Below are 17,638 nucleotides of genomic sequence, written 5' to 3'. Positions count from 1 at the left end.
AGGGTATCCCCAGGGCTATGGGGCAGTTGGTGCCGGTGCAATGGGGCAGTGGGGTGCACAGGGCATCCCCAAGGCCATGGGGCAAGGGTGTCCTGAGGGTGTGGGGAACAGCCGGGTGCTGCTGATGCTCTGGGGCAGGCAGGGAGCAGTGGGGTGGCCATGGGGCACACAGGGCACACTGGGGTGGCTATGGGGCAGGCAGGGAGTTCTGGCATGCAGGGTGCCAAGGGGCAGCAGGGTGCAGTGGGGTGGCTATGGGGCACACTGGGGCGGCTATGGGGCAGGCAGGGAACAGTGGGGTGCCCATGGGGCATGCAGGGAGTTCCGGCATGCAGGGTGCCAAGGGGCAGCAGGGTGCAGTGGGGTGGCTATGTGACGTGCAGGGTGCGGCTATGGGGCACGCAGGGCACACCGGGACTGCCATGGGGCACGCAGGGTGCAGTGGGGCATGCAGCGAGTCCTGGCATGGAGGGTGCAACAGGGCAGCAGGGTGCACGTGCTGCTGCGGAGCATGCAGGGTGCAGTGGGGCGGCTATGGGGCACGCGAGCCCTGGCATGGAGGGTGCAATAGGGCAGCAGGGTGCACGTGGTGCTGTGGGGCACGCGGTGCTGTGGGGCAGCTGTGGGGCACGCAGGGCGCAGCGCGGCGGCCCCATGGGGCCCCGTTCCGCCGCGCCGCGCGTCCCCCATCCAGGCGCGGGCCGGGGCGGGCCCTGCTTAGCTTCCCGGCGCGCGCGGAAGCGCAAGGGCGCGCCCTCCGCGCCGCTCGTGGTTGGGCGGCGGCGCGGCGCGGCGCGGCGCGCAGGGAAGGGCGGCGCTCTGGGGCCGGCGCGGGCCTCTCTCTCTGGCCTTGGCGGACCGCGAAGATGGCGGCGCCCACGGAGGTGGCGCTGGTGTCGGACGCCGCCGGGCCGCTCTGGAACTGCTCCGTGTGGGAGCTGCCCTCGGGCGCGGCCCTGCCCGGCTACCGCGGCGGCAACAGCGGCCCGCGCGGGCTGGCGCTGCTGGGCGGCGAGCGGCTGCTGGGCGCGCAGCTCGGCAAGAGCTACATCAACGTGTGGGAGCTGCAGAGGAAGGTAGCGAGCGGCCGCGCGGGGACAGCCCCTCCGCGTGGGGACACCCTTGGGGACACCCCCTCCGCGTGGGGACACCCCCTCCGCGTGGGGACCCCCCTTGGGGACACCCCCCTGCGTGGGGACCCCCCTTGGGGACAGACCCTCCGCGTGGGGACACCCTTGGGGACACCCCCTCCATGTGGACCCCCCCCTTGGGGACAGCCCCTCCGTGTGGACCCCCCCTTGGGGACACCCCCTCCGCGTGGGGACACCCCTTGGGGACAGCCCCTCCGCGTGGGGACACCCCCCCCGCGTGGACACCCCCCTTCGCGTAGAGCCCCCCGCCTTGGGGTCACCCCCTCCGCGCGGGGACACCCCCTCCGTGTGGACCCCCCCCTTGGGGACACCCCCCTGCGTGGACCCCCCCCCGGGGACATCCCCTCCGCGTGGACCCCCCCCTTGGGGACACCCCCCTGCGTGGACCCCCCCCCGGGGACATCCCCTCCGCGTGGACCCCCCCCCTTGGGGACACCCCCTCCGTGTGACCCCCCCCCCCCCGCGTAGACACCCCCGCCGTGGGGACTTCCCCCCGCGTGGACACCCCCCCTCGTGGGCCTCCCCCCCGTGCAGGGACACCCCCTCCGTGTGGGGACACCCCCCTTGGGGACACCCCCTCCGCGTGGGGACACCCCCTCCGTGTGGACCCCTCCTCGTACAGACCTCCCCCCCCGTGGGAACAACCCCGCGTGTGGAGACACCCCCGCGTGGGGACACCCCCTCGCGTGGGCCTCCCCCCCGTGTAGGGACACCCCCTCCGCTTGGGGACAACTCCCCGTGTGGACCCCCCCCCCTTGGGGACACCCCCTCCGTGTGAAGCCCCTCTCGCGTAGACACCCTCCCGCCTTGGGGACACCCCCCCCGCGTGGACACCCACCCCTCGTGGGCCTCCCCCACCGTGTAGGGACACCCCCCCCGCGTGGGGACACCCCCCCACGTGTCCTGCTCCGCTCGTGATCCCCCCTGCCCACAGTGGCCCCCGCAGCGCGTCCCGGTCCCCCCTTGTCCCCCGTGTGGCTGCACAAGTGGGAGCGGCGGCTCCGGGGGCCGCAGCCACTCGGCTCCCTCATTCCAGCCCCGGGAAGCGGCGGGAAGGCTCCGTCCCGCAGCTCGGAGCTGCCCCCGCTCCCTCCTCCGTCCCCTCCCACCGGCTCTGGAGCCCTCCTGGGTGCCACGTTGGAAAAGCCTCTTCCCTGCGGGCCGCCCCGAGCCAGGGCCTCCTTTCCCCCTTTATTTTCCCACCCTGTCCCATTCCCTGCTCACCGGCCGCTGTGTCCCCCGCGCTGCCAGGACCAGCTCCAGCAGAAGATCATCTGCCCGGGGCCCGTGACCTGCCTGACGGCGTCTCCCGACGGCCTCTACATCCTGGCGGGCATCGCCGAGAGCATCTACCTGTGGGAGGTGAGGAGGCCGCGGGGGCACCGCGCGTCCCCGCGCTGGCACCAAGCGCCCCTTGGGACACCAAAATGCGCTTGCTGGAACCGCTGAGACTCTGCAGTTTGTCCTGTCCGTTTGTTCCGGGTCCAGGTGGCCCCTGTTCCTGCTGGAGCGGCTCCGGCTCCAGCGGGAACAGGGTGTTTTCCTACCATAATCCCAGCTCCAGCCCTTCGTGTTTGCCTCGTGGCTTTGTGTTTAATCGTGGCTGCCTTCTGGCAACTCGTTGGTGCTGGTTATCCCGGTCTCGCGATAAAACGGGGAGTCTGTTTGAAATCTCCTATGAATGATTCCAAATTACGTGTGCGTAAAGGGAGATTGGATCCCAAGGGGGTGCAAAATCCCAGCAGCGCTGGTGAGGAGGAGGAGGCTGGTGTTAGATGAAGGATCCGCTGGCAACGTGGAGGTTGCATCCCGCCCGGTTAGCGGGTGCTCCCTGCCCGTTGGTGCCCGTGAACGCCCGTTGTTTGTGCAAAGACTTCTGCGTTGTGCAGTTCACAACTGCTGCAGTGGCTCTGGGCTGCTGCGAGGGGCCGGGACGCGACGTTCCCATGGGAATTGTGCTCGGGGCATCTCCAAAAGCTGCTGGATTGTCACGCCCTGATCGTCATCCTGGTTTTATGTAGCGTTTTTATTTCAGTGGGGCTCACAAGATGGTCTAAGCGCTTCACCAAGCAGCTAAAAAGCACAGCTGGTTTTTAGCTTGGGTTTAGACACAAGATGTCTAACTTGTAAAGCTCTCAATCTTGGGGGATGCTTCTGAGGTTTATTATGTGGGTGGCTCTATCTTAATTCATCAGATCTTTCTTTTAAAAATGTGCTCGTGGCAATGTTGGAAAAAAACCCACCTCAGTCGGAATGCTGGGGCCAACGCTGCAGCGAGGAGGAGGCTCCTGCCCGTGGTCTCTGCTCTGCCTCATCTGCAAAACTTGGCCCTTTCTGATCCCTTCCAGCAGGTCTCATCCGCAAACGCTCCGAGCGTCCGGCTGGAGCAGGCGAAGGCACCGTCCTCCCGGCCGAGGAAACGGGAACATTAGGCTGCATCAATCCATCCTAGAGCTGGAATTGGCTTCCAAGAGCCCTCATTTTACACCTTCTTTGTGCAAACACCTATTCTCTATTGAACTGTTTTATTTTTAGGTGTAATTCAGATGATGAGGGAGTTGATTCTGTTCTTTGTATGGGCCTCCCTCGCTGCCTCCTGCTTCCCTCCCTATCTGCAGCGCTGCCTCTCCATGGGAAAAGCTCCAGGTTTAGGGAACCCTCTGTGCTCAGGTCCCAAAGTCTCTGGTGACTTGAGCCTTGCTGAAATGCAGCTACCTGTGGAGTGCAAGCAGCCGCCTGCAGAGCATCGCATTGCTCGTATAGAAATAAATAATATTTAATATATTATTACAAAATAATGTATTTAAATATATTAAAATATGCAAAAATAATTTCTAGATTATAGCCATTGTATTTATGTAGTTTCTTTTAATATCCCGGTGTCCTTTCCTTTATCCTAGGTCTCCAATGGGAACCTCTTGGCCATCCTCAACCGGCACTACCAGGACCTCACCTGCCTCTGCTTCACTGACGACAGCAGCCACTTCTTGTCGGGAGCCAAGGACTGCCTGGCTCTGGTGTGGAACCTCTACAGGTAACGGCGCCCGCAAGCAGCTCCCGGCGCCCGCGTGCCGGGACGGAGCGTCCGGACGAGGCGCGTGGACACGGGAGCTCGGCTGCCTCCTCCCTGGGCAGTCCTAAGCCAGCCCTGAGCGATGTCTCAGCTGTTCTTAAAATCCACGGGTGATGATGTGTCCGGCCCTTCTTCAGCAGTGTCTTCCAGTGTTGTTATCCTTAGTGCTAGGGGGATTTTCCTACTGTCTCGTGTGAATCTCCCCAGCTGTAGCGTGAGCCTCTGACTTTCCCACAGTGGATTATAGAATCATGGAATGCTCAAGGTTGGAAGGGACCCTAGAGGTCATCTAGTCCAACCCCTGCACACGCAGGGTCACCTAGAGCACGTGGCACAGGGCTGCGTCCAAGCGGGTTTGAAGATCTCCAGAGAAGGAGACTCCACAACCTCTCTGGGCAGCCTGTTCCAGTGCTCCGGCACCCTCACTGTCAAGAAATTTTCCCTTAAGTTCCTGTGGAAATTCGGGTGTTTCAGTTTGTGGCCATTACCTCTATTATTCCCTTCCCCTTTTCAGTGGTCTTTTGTGCAGGCAGTTCTCACTCTCCTTCCTCAGCTACGTACCTCAAGGGAGGCAGTGAGGAGGATGGTGCCGCCTCTTTTCATTGCTGGCCACCGACAGAACTAGAGGTAATGGCCACAAACTGAAGCACCTAAAGTTCCGCATGAACTTAAGGAAAAAAATTCTTGACAGTGAGGGTGCCGGAGCGCTGGAACAGGCTGCCCAGAGAGGTTGTGGAGTCTCCTTTTCTGGAGATCTTCAAACCCGCTTGGACGCAGCCCTGTGCCACGTGCTCTAGGTGACCCTGCGTGTGCAGGGGGTTGGACTAGGTGACATCTAGAGGTCCCTTCCAACCTTCAGCATTCTGTGATTCTATGATCCTAATGGCAGCTGAGGTCGCCCTCTCCGTGTCCTTGGGGACAGGGACCTCAGCAGCAGCCCCCAGCCTCTCTACGCGCTGTAGCCGGTGACAACTTCCGCGCCGGTCGATTCCCGCCCCCGGCAGGGCCGTGCGGAGCCAGCGGAGCCTCCCGAGCCCTCGTCGCTCCCCGCGGGGTTAATCTTCCCCTCTGTTCTCTCCCCTGCAGCGTGTTGCAGACGGAGCCCTCGCAGATCCCTGACCCTCGCCACGTGTGGTCCCGACACAGCCTCCCCATCACCGACTTGTGCTGCGGCTTCGGAGGGCCCTTGGCGCGAGCAGCCACAGCCTCCCTTGACCAGACAGCCAAGGTGGGTCTCTGCGCAGGCCCCAAACCTGCACGAATAAGCACGTGTGCCAGGGGGTTGCAAGCCCCGTAGGGCTAAAAAAATAAATTACCTCCGCTGGACTGCAGCAAAGCTGCCCGTGAGGGCTGCATAGCACAATTTCTTGGCTGTCCCTGTAATGACTCAGAGCTGCCAGGGCCCAGCTCCTCCAGATAGGGGCTGGAATTTCTCTTCTCCTGCCCTGCAGGCAGGGATCTGCAGGATCTGCCCCAGGAAACGGGGTGGCACGGGGAAGTTCAGCGCTATTCCACAGTTGCCGGGAAAATCTGTTGTATCATGGTCAAAGTGAGGCTGATCCTGGGTTCTCTGCTCATTCTGCCTTTGCTTTTGCACGTGACCGTGGGCAAGCCAGCTCATGCCTCAGTTTCCCTGCCCAGAGTGAGGACGTGCTGGTTCATGCTGGTACATGGCCCTGCATATGCAGCTGAGAAGCAACGTGTTGTTCTGACTGTGCAGCCCTAATTTTCCTTTATCCTTTCGCTCCAGCTGTGGGAAGTCTCCTCTGGAGAGCTCCTCCTTTCTGTCCTCTTCGACGTGGGGATCATGTCTGTGACTCTGGACCTCTCTGAGTATCACATGTTCTGCGGTGGCATGGACGGCTCCATCTTCCAGGTTGACCTCTGTGCCTGGGTGAGTGATGGGGGCCGCAGTCCCCCTCGGTGCTGCCCTCCTGCAGCTCAGTGTCCTGTGGAACTGTCACCCTCCTTGCCTGGAACTGGTGTGATCTGCCAGGATGTCACCACAGGGCAGCGAGAGGGGTTTCCAGCAGCGATGAGGGAGCCTAGGGCAGGAGAGAGGAAACTTGCTAGAGGGAATGAAGAACCCGGGAAGGGAAAGAGGATGACCTAGAAAATCACCCCTTGCCCGTCCAGGCACAGCGATGGAGCTTCTGCCCTCATTTCCCTGGGTTTAAACCTGCCTTTCTTCCTTCCATCGTTTCTGCAGCCAGTGCAAAGAGACCGGACCTTCCAGACGGAGCGGGAGAACGGGAAGCTCTTCAAAGGGCACAGGTGAGGAGCCAGACACGCTTGCCAAATACCTCGTAGCCACGTCTGCCTGCATCGCTCCTATTTCTGTGGGACCTGGGGCTGTTCCGAGTTTAATCTCCCTTTTCTCCTCCCCGTTCCAGGAACCAGGTGACGTGTCTGTCGGTCTCCACGGATGGCAGCCTCCTGCTTTCCGGCTCGCACGACGAAACAGTCCGGCTGTGGGACATCCAGAGCAAGCAGTGCCTGAAGACGATGAACCACAAAGGTAGGGCTGCCCCTGCGCTGCGTCCCCAGGAGCAGCCCCGGCACCGGTACCGCTCGCTGCGTGATCCGGGCCTGGGAGCAGCTCGGGAGCTGCCCGGGGCCCTGCTCTTCAGGGTGCTCTGCACCGTGGGGAGCACAGGGTGCAGAATCACTGCACGGGGACTCCACAGGCGACTTATCCACAGCTTTCCTCGCTCAGGAGCTCCGGGGCTCTTCTCTCCCTGACATTCCCTCCCCCATGGGGCTGAACCCTGGTCTCAGTGGGGCAGGCAGTTGCCTGCAGTGCTCATTTCTGGTCATAGTCTCCTCTGTGCCGTTCTTGCTGCCTCTCCGAGCGGTGATGCTGGCCCCCGAGCAAGGTCTGTTCCATGCTGCCATCCCAATGATCCCCCCAGCCTGTTCCCTGGGTGTCTCTCTTTGCCGGGCAGCGATGACGTGGGCTTTGCTGCTGCAGCTGATGTGACAGCAACCCCTGGCTTGCTGTGTCCAGCAGAACGAGGTCCCTCTGGTCACAGGGGCAAAGGGGAGGTAGCTGAGGGCGAACGAGAAACCACCGGCCTCCCCGCATGATGGGGCTGGAAATAGCTGAGAGGGGCTGGAGCAGGACCCGGGGCTGGCGAGAAGGACCAGGGGGCTTTTCCAGCAAGGTTTGCACGTCCTTGGCTGGAGCAGAGAACGAGCAGCAGGATGGACACGGAGAAGCTGCTCTCGGGTGACGAGCTGTGGCTGTGCGGGCAGGACAGGCTGCGCGGGGTCACCCGCTGTCCCCCTGAGCACACGAGCCCCCCTGCAACGGGAGGCAGCGGCTCCCTGGATGCGGGGAGCACTGAGCCAGGACGCCGGGGTCCCCTTGCCAGCCCTGCCCCGCGTCCTGTCTAGGCATCAGTTACTTCTGCTCCTGCAAATCCTGTCCCCAAACGCCTTGGGCCACAGATATCTCCATGCTCCTACCCAGCCGGCACAGGAGGCTCCGTCCTTGGCCGTGCTGGCAGCTGGATTATTTATTCTCCCTGATGGAGTCGAGTGCTTCCCACACTGGCAGGAGATTATTCCCAGGCTGATGCCTGATCCGCCCGCTCCGAGGTGGCTCTGCGAGGCGTTAACATCCTCGCTGGGGACGGGGCCATTAGAGCTGGGAACCTGTAAGATGTTTTGTGAGATTTTGTCCTCCCTGCCTTTCTTGACGTTTCCTTATGAGCAGCTGGTGAGCCAGGCAGGGTAATATCCCTAATGGATGTTTTTGTAAGAGGCAGCAAACTTATTTTCCTTACTGAGGGAGCAGCATTAAAGCAAATGGTTTATTACAGCCAAGTTTTGGCAAGAGCAGCTTTGGAGGCAAGTCCAGCACTCCTGGCAGAGCAGCTCCTGGACTGAGCGTTTGACAGAGCCTTTAATTTGCCGGCAAGGATCGAGCCTTGGCGCTCTCACCAAGGGTTCGGAGCAGCCCCTGCTCTGCCTGGAGGGGGAGATGAGGATGAGGGGCTGCTGTGAGAGCTGCTTCTAGGAGCCCCTGGTGTCCCTGGTTCCGTCCAGGGCCCCATTCTGCCCTGTCCCTGCTGCCTCTGCTTGGGTGGATCAGGCTCCTCTGGCCCTCTGGCTCGTGCCAGCTCGTGGGGCAGGACGAGCGGTCGGTTCCGCTCGGGCTCCGGTCACCCCTGCCGGGACGTAGATGGGGATCGGAGGGGACACGGGGATCGGAGGGGACACCGGGGACACGTGAGCGTGGCAGGGGGGCGGCGGGGGTGGCTCGCGCGGAGCAGCAGCCCGTGTGGGTAAATGCAGTAATTAAAGCGCTCGTTAGCGCTGCCGAGCGCGGCGCGTGATGGATGGCTGCGAGGAGCTGCCGCGCGCCGCAGCGGCTGGCGGGGCCGCTCTGCAGAGGCCGGGATCCCCTCCGCCGCGCTCCGCATCCCGGCTCCCAACCGGGAACGTGGGAGAAATCCCTGCCCGTCGCCGCTCAGGATCCCGGCGGCGCTGGGGAGGGATGCGGGAGGCCCGGCCGCCTGCGCCTTTGCATCCTCCGTCCCATTCCCGGAGCGGACACAAACCCGGTCACGTTCCCCCCCTTTCCTCCAGGCCCGGTTACGAACGCGTTCATCGTGCTGGCCCCGGCCAACATGTTCAACCCGGACGGCAAGCCCAGCGTGCCGCTGCCCAAGTTCAGCAAGCACCTGCACGGCACCGAGAGCAGCGACGAGCAGGGCAACGAGGGGGTGACGCTGCGTCTCGGCCTCCACCAGCAGGTACGGGGGGCTGCTCTGAAGTCACTGCCCCGGAGGCAGTGGGGACAGGGCAGGATCAGGGTTTGGGCCCTGCAGTGCCCAGGTCCTGCCTGCAAAGATCCAGGCTGGTCCGCAGCTTTTTCCTGTTGCGAGGGGGGCTGTTTTCCCCTCGGCAAAGTTCATCCTCCAATGCAGTGAAATCCGTCCTGCCTCCCTCGCCTTCCCCGTGTCGCCCGGCTGGTGCAGTCATTTGTCCTGCCAGCCTCGCGCCGCGGCGCCGGCGCGCTCCGCTCTCCCACGGCTCCCGCCGCTCCGAACGGGGCGGGAGCCGCTCCGAGCGCCGTCGGAGCTTCCCTGCATCCGCTCGCCCCACGCTTCCCTCTCCGAGTCCATCCCTGGAGAGGGGTGATGCTGGCGCTTCTCATGCATGCGCCCAGAGCCGGGAGGTGTCAGCCCTTGCGGAGAGGCTGTTTGTCCCCTCCTGGGGACAGGGGCAGCTCTGGAGCTGTTTGGGAGGTGTCAGTCCGTGGAGCTCTCCCCCCTGCAGCGGGATTGGGGCTGTGAGGTTTGGAGCAAGGGGCTCCCAGGGGCTGTTTGGGAGCCCCCCGGCCCAGCCACGCAGGGCACAGGGATTCCCTGGTCCAGAGCGGCCCATGAAGCCGCCCGGTCGCTGCTTTGTCCCTGTGGCTGCATCTGAGGAACGGGGGGTTTCTTCGCCAGCCCCAGTGGGGATCTCCGGGTCCTGGTGAGGGCACCCAGGGTTCCTGCGTCATTCGTCCCATCCGATCCTTGCAGGAATGCGGGGAGAGCTACCTGGAGAAGGCGGAGAGGATGTACGCGCAGATGCACTCGACGAGGGAAAAGGTGAGAGCCCTTCGAGGAGGGGCAGAGCCCGGGGGGTCCCCACGGAGCAGAACCGGCCCCTTGGGCCCGGGTCAAAGGTGGCGAGTGGGAGGGACAGAGCTCCGAGCCGGAGATGAAGGCGGCAGAGGATGCAGGGACATGGGGTTTGCTGATGTCCCACTGGCCAGAGTTGAGACCCCAGATCCTGAGGCTCCTGTGTCCCATTCCTCCCTCACAGAACCTGATGGGAGACCAGGAGCATCTGACACTCCAGGTGAGCGAGCTGGAGGAGGAGGTGAGCACCCTGCGGAAGATCAACAAGAACCTGTTCGACTTCTCCGCCCGCATCATCACCAAACCAGCCAAATGAAGAGGCACCCCCAGCCCTCCCACCCCTCCGCCTCTCCCGGCCCAGCTCCTGGGGAAGAACCAGCCAGGCCCTGGGCTCGTGCACACGCGGACGTGCCAGCACGTGTGGCCCGCGTGTCCTCGCCAGCACCCGCAGCGCGGTGCCCTGCTGGGCCTGGCCCCGCGGGTGGGCCTGGCCCCTGCGGGTGCTCTCGGGCCGGCTGCGCGTGGGACAACACAGGGACCGTTTTCACCCCGAGACGCTTCTCGGCACCGGGGGAAGCCGTGGAGTAGCCGCGGGTGGAGAGGAGCGCGACCGGCTCCGGCGGGACCGAGCGCGGGATGGAGCTCTGCTCTTTTCCAGTCACTCCCCCCCGGGCCTTTTTTTTTTTTTTCCTGTTTCTTTTTGTTACTTGACCCTGCAGTGCAGACAGAAAAGTGTTTTTGTCCTCTCTTAATACTGGTTTGAGGTCGGATGTGAGAGATCCCTTCTGCCCGGCCGCCCTCGGGGACGCTGCTCGGTACCGCAGGGTCCATCCAGCCCGCGGCTCCTCCCGCTGCTCCGCAGCGCCCGAGAAGCGGCTTGGAGCGGGGCTGACCTGCAGGGAGGGCCGAGCAAGGTGCTATTTCCAATCTCCTAAGTTGATGATTTATATATATTTGGACCCGGCTACTTTGTTTTCCATGGTGTTCTGGGGAATCGGCCTTTTGTATTGTCACTACCATGGCAGCGGGGGTTGTGGGTTTTGTTTAGGTTTATTTTTTACATAAAAGATTTGTTTTTTATAGTGAGAGATGCCTGAGGTTTTTCTTCAAACAGCGCTGGTGACTGCAGATCTCAGTGACCCCTGTCACCACCACCACGTCCCCAGGGAGCGAATCTGTGGCCCAGGGAAGTGACACTCACAGTCAGGGCTTGTCCGTTCCCCTCTCCCAAGAGCCCTTCTCCAAGAGCCGACTCCGAGGTGGAGCTCCCGCTTGTGCCCTTCTCCATCCGTCCCCGTGGACCACGTTTCTCCCGGCGTTTATGGAGCTGCCGGGACCGCCCTTGGCAGCGGCTGCCCTGGCAGAAGGGGCTTCCAGCGCGTCCCCAGCCCCGCCGGGTCTGTGCCCGCAGCCTCCCCCTCCTTGGCCGCTCTTCCCTGCCCCGAAGGATCCATTAGCTTTGACTCATTACATTTGTCTCATCATCGATATTTTTTGCCTGCTGCTCCTTGGCACTTCCCCCCCATCATTTTTCATGTTAAGTTAGCGGAGGCTCCGTCCCTGCAGCAGCCGCTGTTGGTGCTGCCGGGAGCCCTGTCCTGCCAGCCCTGCCTCAGTTTCCCCGCAGTGACACGAGGACAGGGCCCCACGGGGCCTCCCCGCAGAGGAAGGTGCCAGGAGGGGATTGCGAAGCCCCCGGCCCCTCGAGCCCTGGGCTTGAGGCTGGAGCTGCCGTTGGCCCGGGTAGGTCACAGCTCCGAGCCTCGCTCCCGCAGTCGCCTCCAGGGATTTGTGCCAAGGCCGGCAGCGCCGGAGCATCGTCATTCGAGTCACATAGGACGCGAGGGCCCGGCTGGAGCGGGAGGACGGCGCAGCTTGTTTGGAGGTAGCTGGAACGGGGGAAAGCAGGAGGGTTTTAGAGCGCACAGAGCCCGGGCTGGGGGGGTCCGGGCTGCCCCCGCCGTTCCCGCTGCGCGCCGCGGGCCCGACGCCACGGTGGTGGCCGCGGCGACGTCGGCGCCGGGTCGGAGCCGCCGCAGCGGGGGTGCCAGGGCCCCGTCCCCGTCCGCTCCCGGGCGCGGGGACCGCTGCGGGTCCCCGAGGGCGCGGGGCCGCGGCCGCCCCGTCCCGCCCCGTCCCGCCCCGTCCCGCCCCGTGGCGGCGCAGCCCGGGCGCGCCCGGCCCGTCGGGGCGCTGCGGCGGCGGCGGGGGCCATGGCGGGGCTGCGGGCGCTGTGTCTGTGCGCCGCGGTGCTGGGCGCGGGGGGGCACCCGCAGCCCTGCCGCGTCCCGGCCCGCGCCGGCCCCGCCGTGCGCCTGGGCGCGCTGCTGCCGCCCGCCGCCCCGGGCCGCGTCCGCGCCGCGCTGGCCCGCGCCGCCGGGGCCGGAGCCGGTGCCGGTGCCGGTGCCGGTGCCGGTGGCGCGGGGGGGCCCTACAACGTGAGCGTGGAGGTGGTGGCGGGCGCCCCGGCCGCGCGGGACCCCGGCTCGCTCGCGCGCTGGCTCTGCGCGGCGCTCGTGGCGCGCGGCGTGGCCGCCGTGCTGGCCGTGCCGCGCTCCCGCCGCGAGCTCCTGCAGCTCGACTTCCTCGCCGCCGCCCTGCAGCTCCCCTTCCTCAGCGTCCTGGACGCCGACCGGCCCCTGCCCTTCCGCCCCCAGGTAAGGGCAGCGCCCGGGGGCGCCGCGACGGCTCCGTCCCTGCCCCGGTCCCCGGCCCTTCTCTCGTCCTGCCTCCGTCCCGGCTCCATCCCGGTTCCATCGCAGCTCCTATCCTGGATCTATTTCAGCTCATATCTCAGCCCCATCTTGGTTCTCACCCCAGCTTCTGCCCACCCCATCCGGGCTCCCATCCTGCCTCCATCCTAACCCTGCCCTGGCTCTATCCCAACTCCCATTCCAGTCCCATTGCAGCGTCTATCCTGGCTCTATTCCAGCACCCAGTCCAGTTCCCTCCTTATTTTCCATCCCACCCCTCTACTGGTCCCATTCTTCCTCCCACCCCTGCTCACTTTTCAGCTCTTTCCCAGCTCCCATCCCAGCCCTATCCTTGCTCTATTCCATCCTCAGCCCAGTCCCATTCCAGCTCCTGGGCCGATTGGCTCCTGCAGCTGCCCTGTGCCCCATGCTCCCAGTTTGCACCCCAGAAGGGCTTTGGGGATGTGTCCCAGCTTGGAGTCCTTAGGGCCACCCTAGAGCCCTGGTGGCCCCTGCCCCTGAGGTCCCCTTGCCCAACCCCCCAGTGCCAGTGCTGGGACCAGGGGGCCTCCTGCACCAAGGCCACCAACCCCGGTGGGTCCTCAGCGGATGCCACCATCCGCAGTCCCCAGTCCCTCCCCACAGCTCCCTGCTCCTGGGCAGAAGGTGACTCCTTCCCCTTGCAGGGAGCTGGCAGCAGCCTGTCCCCAAGCTGCTCCGCAGGGACACGGGGATGGAGCCCGGCTGGCCGGCTGCGCCACCCTCCCGCTGGCTCCGGCTGCCGCCCAGCAAGTGGCACCGCGTCCTTGGAGCGCTCCCGCTCCGCGGAGGCAGGGCTGCGGAGGCAGCTCCAGCTGCGTGGGGCTGAGAGTGGGTGTTTACATGTCCATGTGCATGAAGGGGGTGCTCAGTTAACCCCCCGGTCAGGAGCTCCAGGGCAGCACCAAAGCCAGCCCGTGTGGCCTTTCCTCCCTGGGTCCCTCTGCTCCATCCCCCTGCATCCGACAGGAGCCGCCGGCCTCTCCAGGGCTGGCGGATCCGTGCGCATTCTCTGCCGGCAGAGCCCCTTCCACCTGTGCATGGAGCGGCAGAGCTCTCCGGAGACGCTGCTGGAGCTGCTGGGCAGCCTCCTGCGGGCCAAGGGCTGGCGCGAGGTCGACCTGGTGCTCTGCCAGCCCTGGGCGGCCGCCGGCCTCCCGGCGCTCCGGACCCACCACTCGCAGCTCCGGCTCCGCACCGTGCTGGACCTCAGCGCCCTGGGGCAGCCGGGGGCCGCCGGGCGCCTGCGCCGGCGCCTGCTCCGCCTCGAGGCGCTGGCAGGGCCGGTGCTGGTGCTGGGCTGCGACCTGCGGCGCGCGCGGCGCCTGTTCCGCGCGGCCCGGGCGGCCGGGCCGCCGCCGCCGCGCGAGGTGCCCTGGCTGCTGGGCTCCCCGCTGGGCGCCAGCGACCTGCAGACCGAGGGGCTGCCCCCGGGGCTCCTGGCCTACGGGGAGGTGGCCCGGCCGCCGCTGGAGCACTTCCTGCAGGACGCCGTGGAGCTGGTGTCGCGCGCCGCGGGCAGCGCCGCGCGCGCCCGCCCCGACCTGGCGCTGCTGCCGGCCACGGGCAGCTGCGACGGCGAGCGCCGCGCGGGCACCGAGTCCTCCGGCCGCTTCCTCTCCCGGTAAGGGGCCGGCACCGCGTCCCATCGCGCGGGAATGTGAGCAGGGGACATGCCACAGCGGGCGGCGGAGTGGGGCAACTGCCAGGCTTGGCATGTGGAGCAAAGCAGGGGCTCAACCATGACCCCCCCCCCAATCCCGTCCCCGCCAGGTTCCTGGCCAACACGTCCTTCGACGGGCGGACGGGGCCCGTGGCCGTGCGCCACGCGACGCTGGTGCGCACGGAGCGGCAGTTCCGCGTGTGGCGCCTGCTGCGGGACTCGCGCGGGGAGCCCAGCTGGGTCACCGTGGGCACGTGGAGCCACGGGAAGCTGGAGCTGGAGGAGGGCGCGTGGCAGAGCCCGCCGCAGCGCCGGAGCCCCGGCGCCGGCGGCGCCCGCATGCGCCTGCGCGTCGTCACGCTGGTGGAGCACCCCTTCGTGTTCACCAGGGAGGTGGACGAGGACGGGAGCTGCCCCGCCGGGCAGCTCTGCCTGGACCCCGGCACCAACGACTCGGCCGTGCTGGACGCCCTCTTCGAGGAGCTCGGCAACGGCTCCGTGCCGCGCGAGTACAAGAAGTGCTGCTACGGCTACTGCATCGACCTGCTGGAGAAGCTGGCGGAGGATCTGCCCTTCGACTTCGAGCTCTACATTGTGGGCGACGGGAAATACGGGGCCTGGAAGAACGGCCGCTGGACCGGCCTGGTGGGGGACCTGCTCAGCGGCACGGCCCACATGGCCGTCACCTCCTTCAGCATCAACTCGGCGCGGAGCAAAGTCATCGACTTCACCAGCCCTTTCTTCTCCACCAGCCTGGGCATCCTGGTGAGGACCAAGGACACGGCTTCGCCCATCGGGGCCTTCATGTGGCCTCTGCACTGGACCATGTGGGTGGGCATCTTCGTGGCCCTGCACATGACCGCGCTCTTCCTCACCCTTTACGAGTGGAAGAGCCCCTACGGCATGACGCCCCACGGCCGCAACCGCATGAAGATCTTCTCTTACTCCTCGGCCCTCAACCTGTGCTACGCCATCCTCTTCGGGCGCACCGTGTCCAGCAAGACGCCCAAGTGCTGCACCGGCCGCTTCCTCATGAACCTCTGGGCCATCTTCTGCCTCCTGGTGCTCTCTAGCTACACGGCCAACCTGGCCGCCGTCATGGTGGGGGAGAAGACCTTCGAGGAGCTCTCGGGCATCCATGACCCGAAGGTAGGAGCGCGTCCGCGTTGCGGGGTCGCGCCGGCCGGGGCTGGGGGTGCTGATGCTCTGGTGCCCCCCTGCAGCTGCACCACCCCTCGCAGGGCTTCCGCTTCGGCACCGTGTGGGAGAGCAGCGCCGAGGAGTACATCCAGAAGAGCTTCCCCGAGATGCACGAGTACATGCGGCGCTACAACGTGCCCACCACCCCCGCCGGCGTCACCATGCTCAAGTGAGCGACTGTGGCGGGGGGATTTACCCCTGTCCTGCCCCCAAACTGGTGGGGACTGTCATGGGGATGCCCCCCGCAAAAACCACCTTGGCTGCAGGACGGAGCCGCCCAAGCTCAATGCCTTCATCATGGACAAGTCGCTGCTCGACTACGAGGTCTCCATCGACTCCGACTGCAAGCTGCTCACCGTGGGCAAACCCTTCGCCATCGAAGGTGGGGACAGGGGACACTGGCAGCAGCAGAGGGGGGACAGGACACAGGTTCGGGCAAGGCCCCCAGCTCTGCCGCTGTCTCCTCCCCGCCGGACCAGGCTACGGCATCGGCCTCCCGCAGAACTCGCCGCTCACCTCCAACATCTCCGAGTTCATCAGCCGCTACAAGTCGTCCGGGTTCATCGACCTGCTGCACGACAAGTGGTACAAGATGGTGCCCTGCGGCAAGCGGGTCTTCGCCGTCACCGAGGTGAGGGCGACCGGGGGCTCGGCGGGTTTGTCCCCTCCTGTCCCCAGCGCTGTGACGTCCCCCTCCCCGCAGACCCTGCAGATGGGCATCTACCACTTCTCGGGGCTCTTCGTGCTGCTGTGCATCGGGCTCTGCGGCTCCCTGCTCACCTCGCTGGGCGAACACGTCTTCTACCGCCTCATCCTGCCCCGCATCAAGCGGAAGAAGAAGTTCAACTACTGGCTGCACACGAGCCAGGTGGGCACCGCGGCCCCGGCCCCGCGCCCGGGCCCTGGCGCCGGCTGAAACCCCCTTGGGCCCCGCAGAAAATCCACCGGGCGCTGAACACGGGCACCGAGGAGCAGAAAACCCAGCGGCTCGGCTTGGGGGAGAGGTATGGGCAGCTGCTCCATGCTCAGCCTCCTCCTCTTCCTCTCCCTCATTTTCTTCCTTCGCATTATCCACTTCATCCTCCTCCTCTTTTTCCTCTCCTGTTTCTCCTCCTCTTCTTCCTTCTGCTCCTCTTTGTCCTCCTCCTCTTCCTCATCCTCTTCTTCCTCTTCCTCTCCCTCCTCCTCTTCTTCCTCATTTTCCTCTTCTTCCTTATCCACTTCCTTCTCCTCCTCTTTCTCCTCTCTTGTTCCCCCTCCTCCTCTTCCTCCTCCTCTTCTTCCTCCATATCCACTTCCACCTCCTCTTCTTCCTCCCCTCCTCTTCCTCCTCCTCCTTTCCTCCTCTTCCCCCTCCTCTTCCTCTTTTTCCTCCTCGTCCTCTCCTCCTCTCTTCTTCCTCCTCCTGCTCTTTCTCCTCCTCTCTTCTCCTCCTCTTCTTCCTCTTCTCCTCCTCCTCCTCCTCTTCCTCCTCCTCCGCCTCCTTTCTTCTTCCCCTCCTCTTTCTCCTCCTCTTCTTCCTCCCTATCCATTTCCTCCTTTTCTTCCTCCTTCTCCTTTTCTTCCTCCTCCTCTCCCTCCTCCCCCTCTTCCTCCTCCTCTTCTTCTTCCTCCTCTCTTCTTCCTCCTCTCCTCCCTCCTCCTCCTCCTCCTCTCCCTCTCCCTCCTTCTCCTCCTCCTCCTCCTCCTCGGGCCGCAGCCCCGCAGGCCCCATTCCCCGTCTCTCCCACATCCCAGGTGCGCCGCGGAGCGGAGCCGGGAGCGCCGGGTGCACTTCCAGCTGGACGCGGAGCCGCAGGGCCCCGGGCGGCCGCGCGCGGCCGGGCAGGGGGACGGCGAGGCCGAGCTGCGGCGGCTGGAGCGGAGCATCGGGGAGCTGCGGGCGCAGCTGCGCGCGGCCCTGCTGCGCCGGAGCCGCTTGGTGGCCGAGCTGGGCAGCGCCCCGAGCCCCGCGGCGCCCGCGCGCCCGCACCCCAGGTAGCCCCGGGGGAAAGACCCTGCAGCGCGCCCAGCTCCGGGGGTGGAAACGGGGGGATTCCCATGAATTCCCGCTTTTCTGGTGCTATTCGTTAGTTTTTTTAATGGAGGGGAAGGTTTGCTGAGCGCTCGTTTGTTGAGGGGATGGGGAGGATGGGGTGCTGCTCCCTGCTTGAGTGCGTTTGTTTAGGGGTGAGAAACGCAGG

General features: G+C 65.2%; 2 protein-coding genes across 2 annotated transcripts; both read left to right on the top strand.

Annotated features, from left to right (window-relative positions):
* The first annotated feature begins 845 nt into the window (after nt 1-845).
* Nucleotides 846-10,196, top strand: WDR18 (WD repeat domain 18). Its single transcript, XM_088526757.1, has 10 exons — nt 846-1,076; nt 2,403-2,513; nt 4,052-4,185; nt 5,311-5,452; nt 5,975-6,118; nt 6,434-6,498; nt 6,618-6,742; nt 8,818-8,984; nt 9,759-9,827; nt 10,045-10,196. Exons 1-10 carry the CDS (start codon nt 867-869, stop codon nt 10,174-10,176), a joined length of 1,299 nt encoding a protein of 432 aa, XP_088382883.1. The 5' UTR covers nt 846-866; the 3' UTR covers nt 10,177-10,196.
* A 1,877-nt stretch (nt 10,197-12,073) lies between these two features.
* GRIN3B (glutamate ionotropic receptor NMDA type subunit 3B) lies at nt 12,074-17,436 on the top strand. Its single transcript, XM_088526803.1, has 9 exons — nt 12,074-12,517; nt 13,615-14,216; nt 14,366-15,404; nt 15,479-15,624; nt 15,722-15,837; nt 15,935-16,086; nt 16,159-16,323; nt 16,392-16,459; nt 17,163-17,436. Exons 1-9 carry the CDS (start codon nt 12,074-12,076, stop codon nt 17,434-17,436), a joined length of 3,006 nt encoding a protein of 1,001 aa, XP_088382929.1.
* Nucleotides 17,437-17,638: the final 202 nt, after the last annotated feature.

The sequence above is a fragment of the Tinamus guttatus genome, unplaced genomic scaffold (assembly GCF_059628265.1).
Source record: "Tinamus guttatus ecotype Peru unplaced genomic scaffold, ASM5962826v1 Tinamus_guttatus_pri_ptg000254l, whole genome shotgun sequence".
Lineage (NCBI taxonomy): Eukaryota > Metazoa > Chordata > Aves > Tinamiformes > Tinamidae > Tinamus > Tinamus guttatus.
Note: the sequence above shows the minus strand (reverse complement) of the source record. Positions and strands in the feature narration are given on the sequence as shown.

What these genes read in the sequence shown, in the direction of transcription:
- WDR18 (XM_088526757.1), top strand. Translation starts at nt 867, where the DNA reads ATGGCGGCGCCCACGGAGGTGGCGCTGGTGTCGGACGCCGCCGGGCCG. An exon ending in TGTGGGAGCTGCAGAGGAAG is followed by an intron (nt 1,077 to 2,402) that starts GTAGCGAGCGGC and finishes CCGCGCTGCCAG; the next exon opens with GACCAGCTCCAGCAGAAGAT. An exon ending in GTCTCGGCCTCCACCAGCAG is followed by an intron (nt 8,985 to 9,758) that starts GTACGGGGGGCT and finishes CGATCCTTGCAG; the next exon opens with GAATGCGGGGAGAGCTACCT.
- GRIN3B (XM_088526803.1), top strand. Translation starts at nt 12,074, where the DNA reads ATGGCGGGGCTGCGGGCGCTGTGTCTGTGCGCCGCGGTGCTGGGCGCG. An exon ending in TCCGGCCGCTTCCTCTCCCG is followed by an intron (nt 14,217 to 14,365) that starts GTAAGGGGCCGG and finishes CGTCCCCGCCAG; the next exon opens with GTTCCTGGCCAACACGTCCT. An exon ending in CGGGCATCCATGACCCGAAG is followed by an intron (nt 15,405 to 15,478) that starts GTAGGAGCGCGT and finishes GCCCCCCTGCAG; the next exon opens with CTGCACCACCCCTCGCAGGG.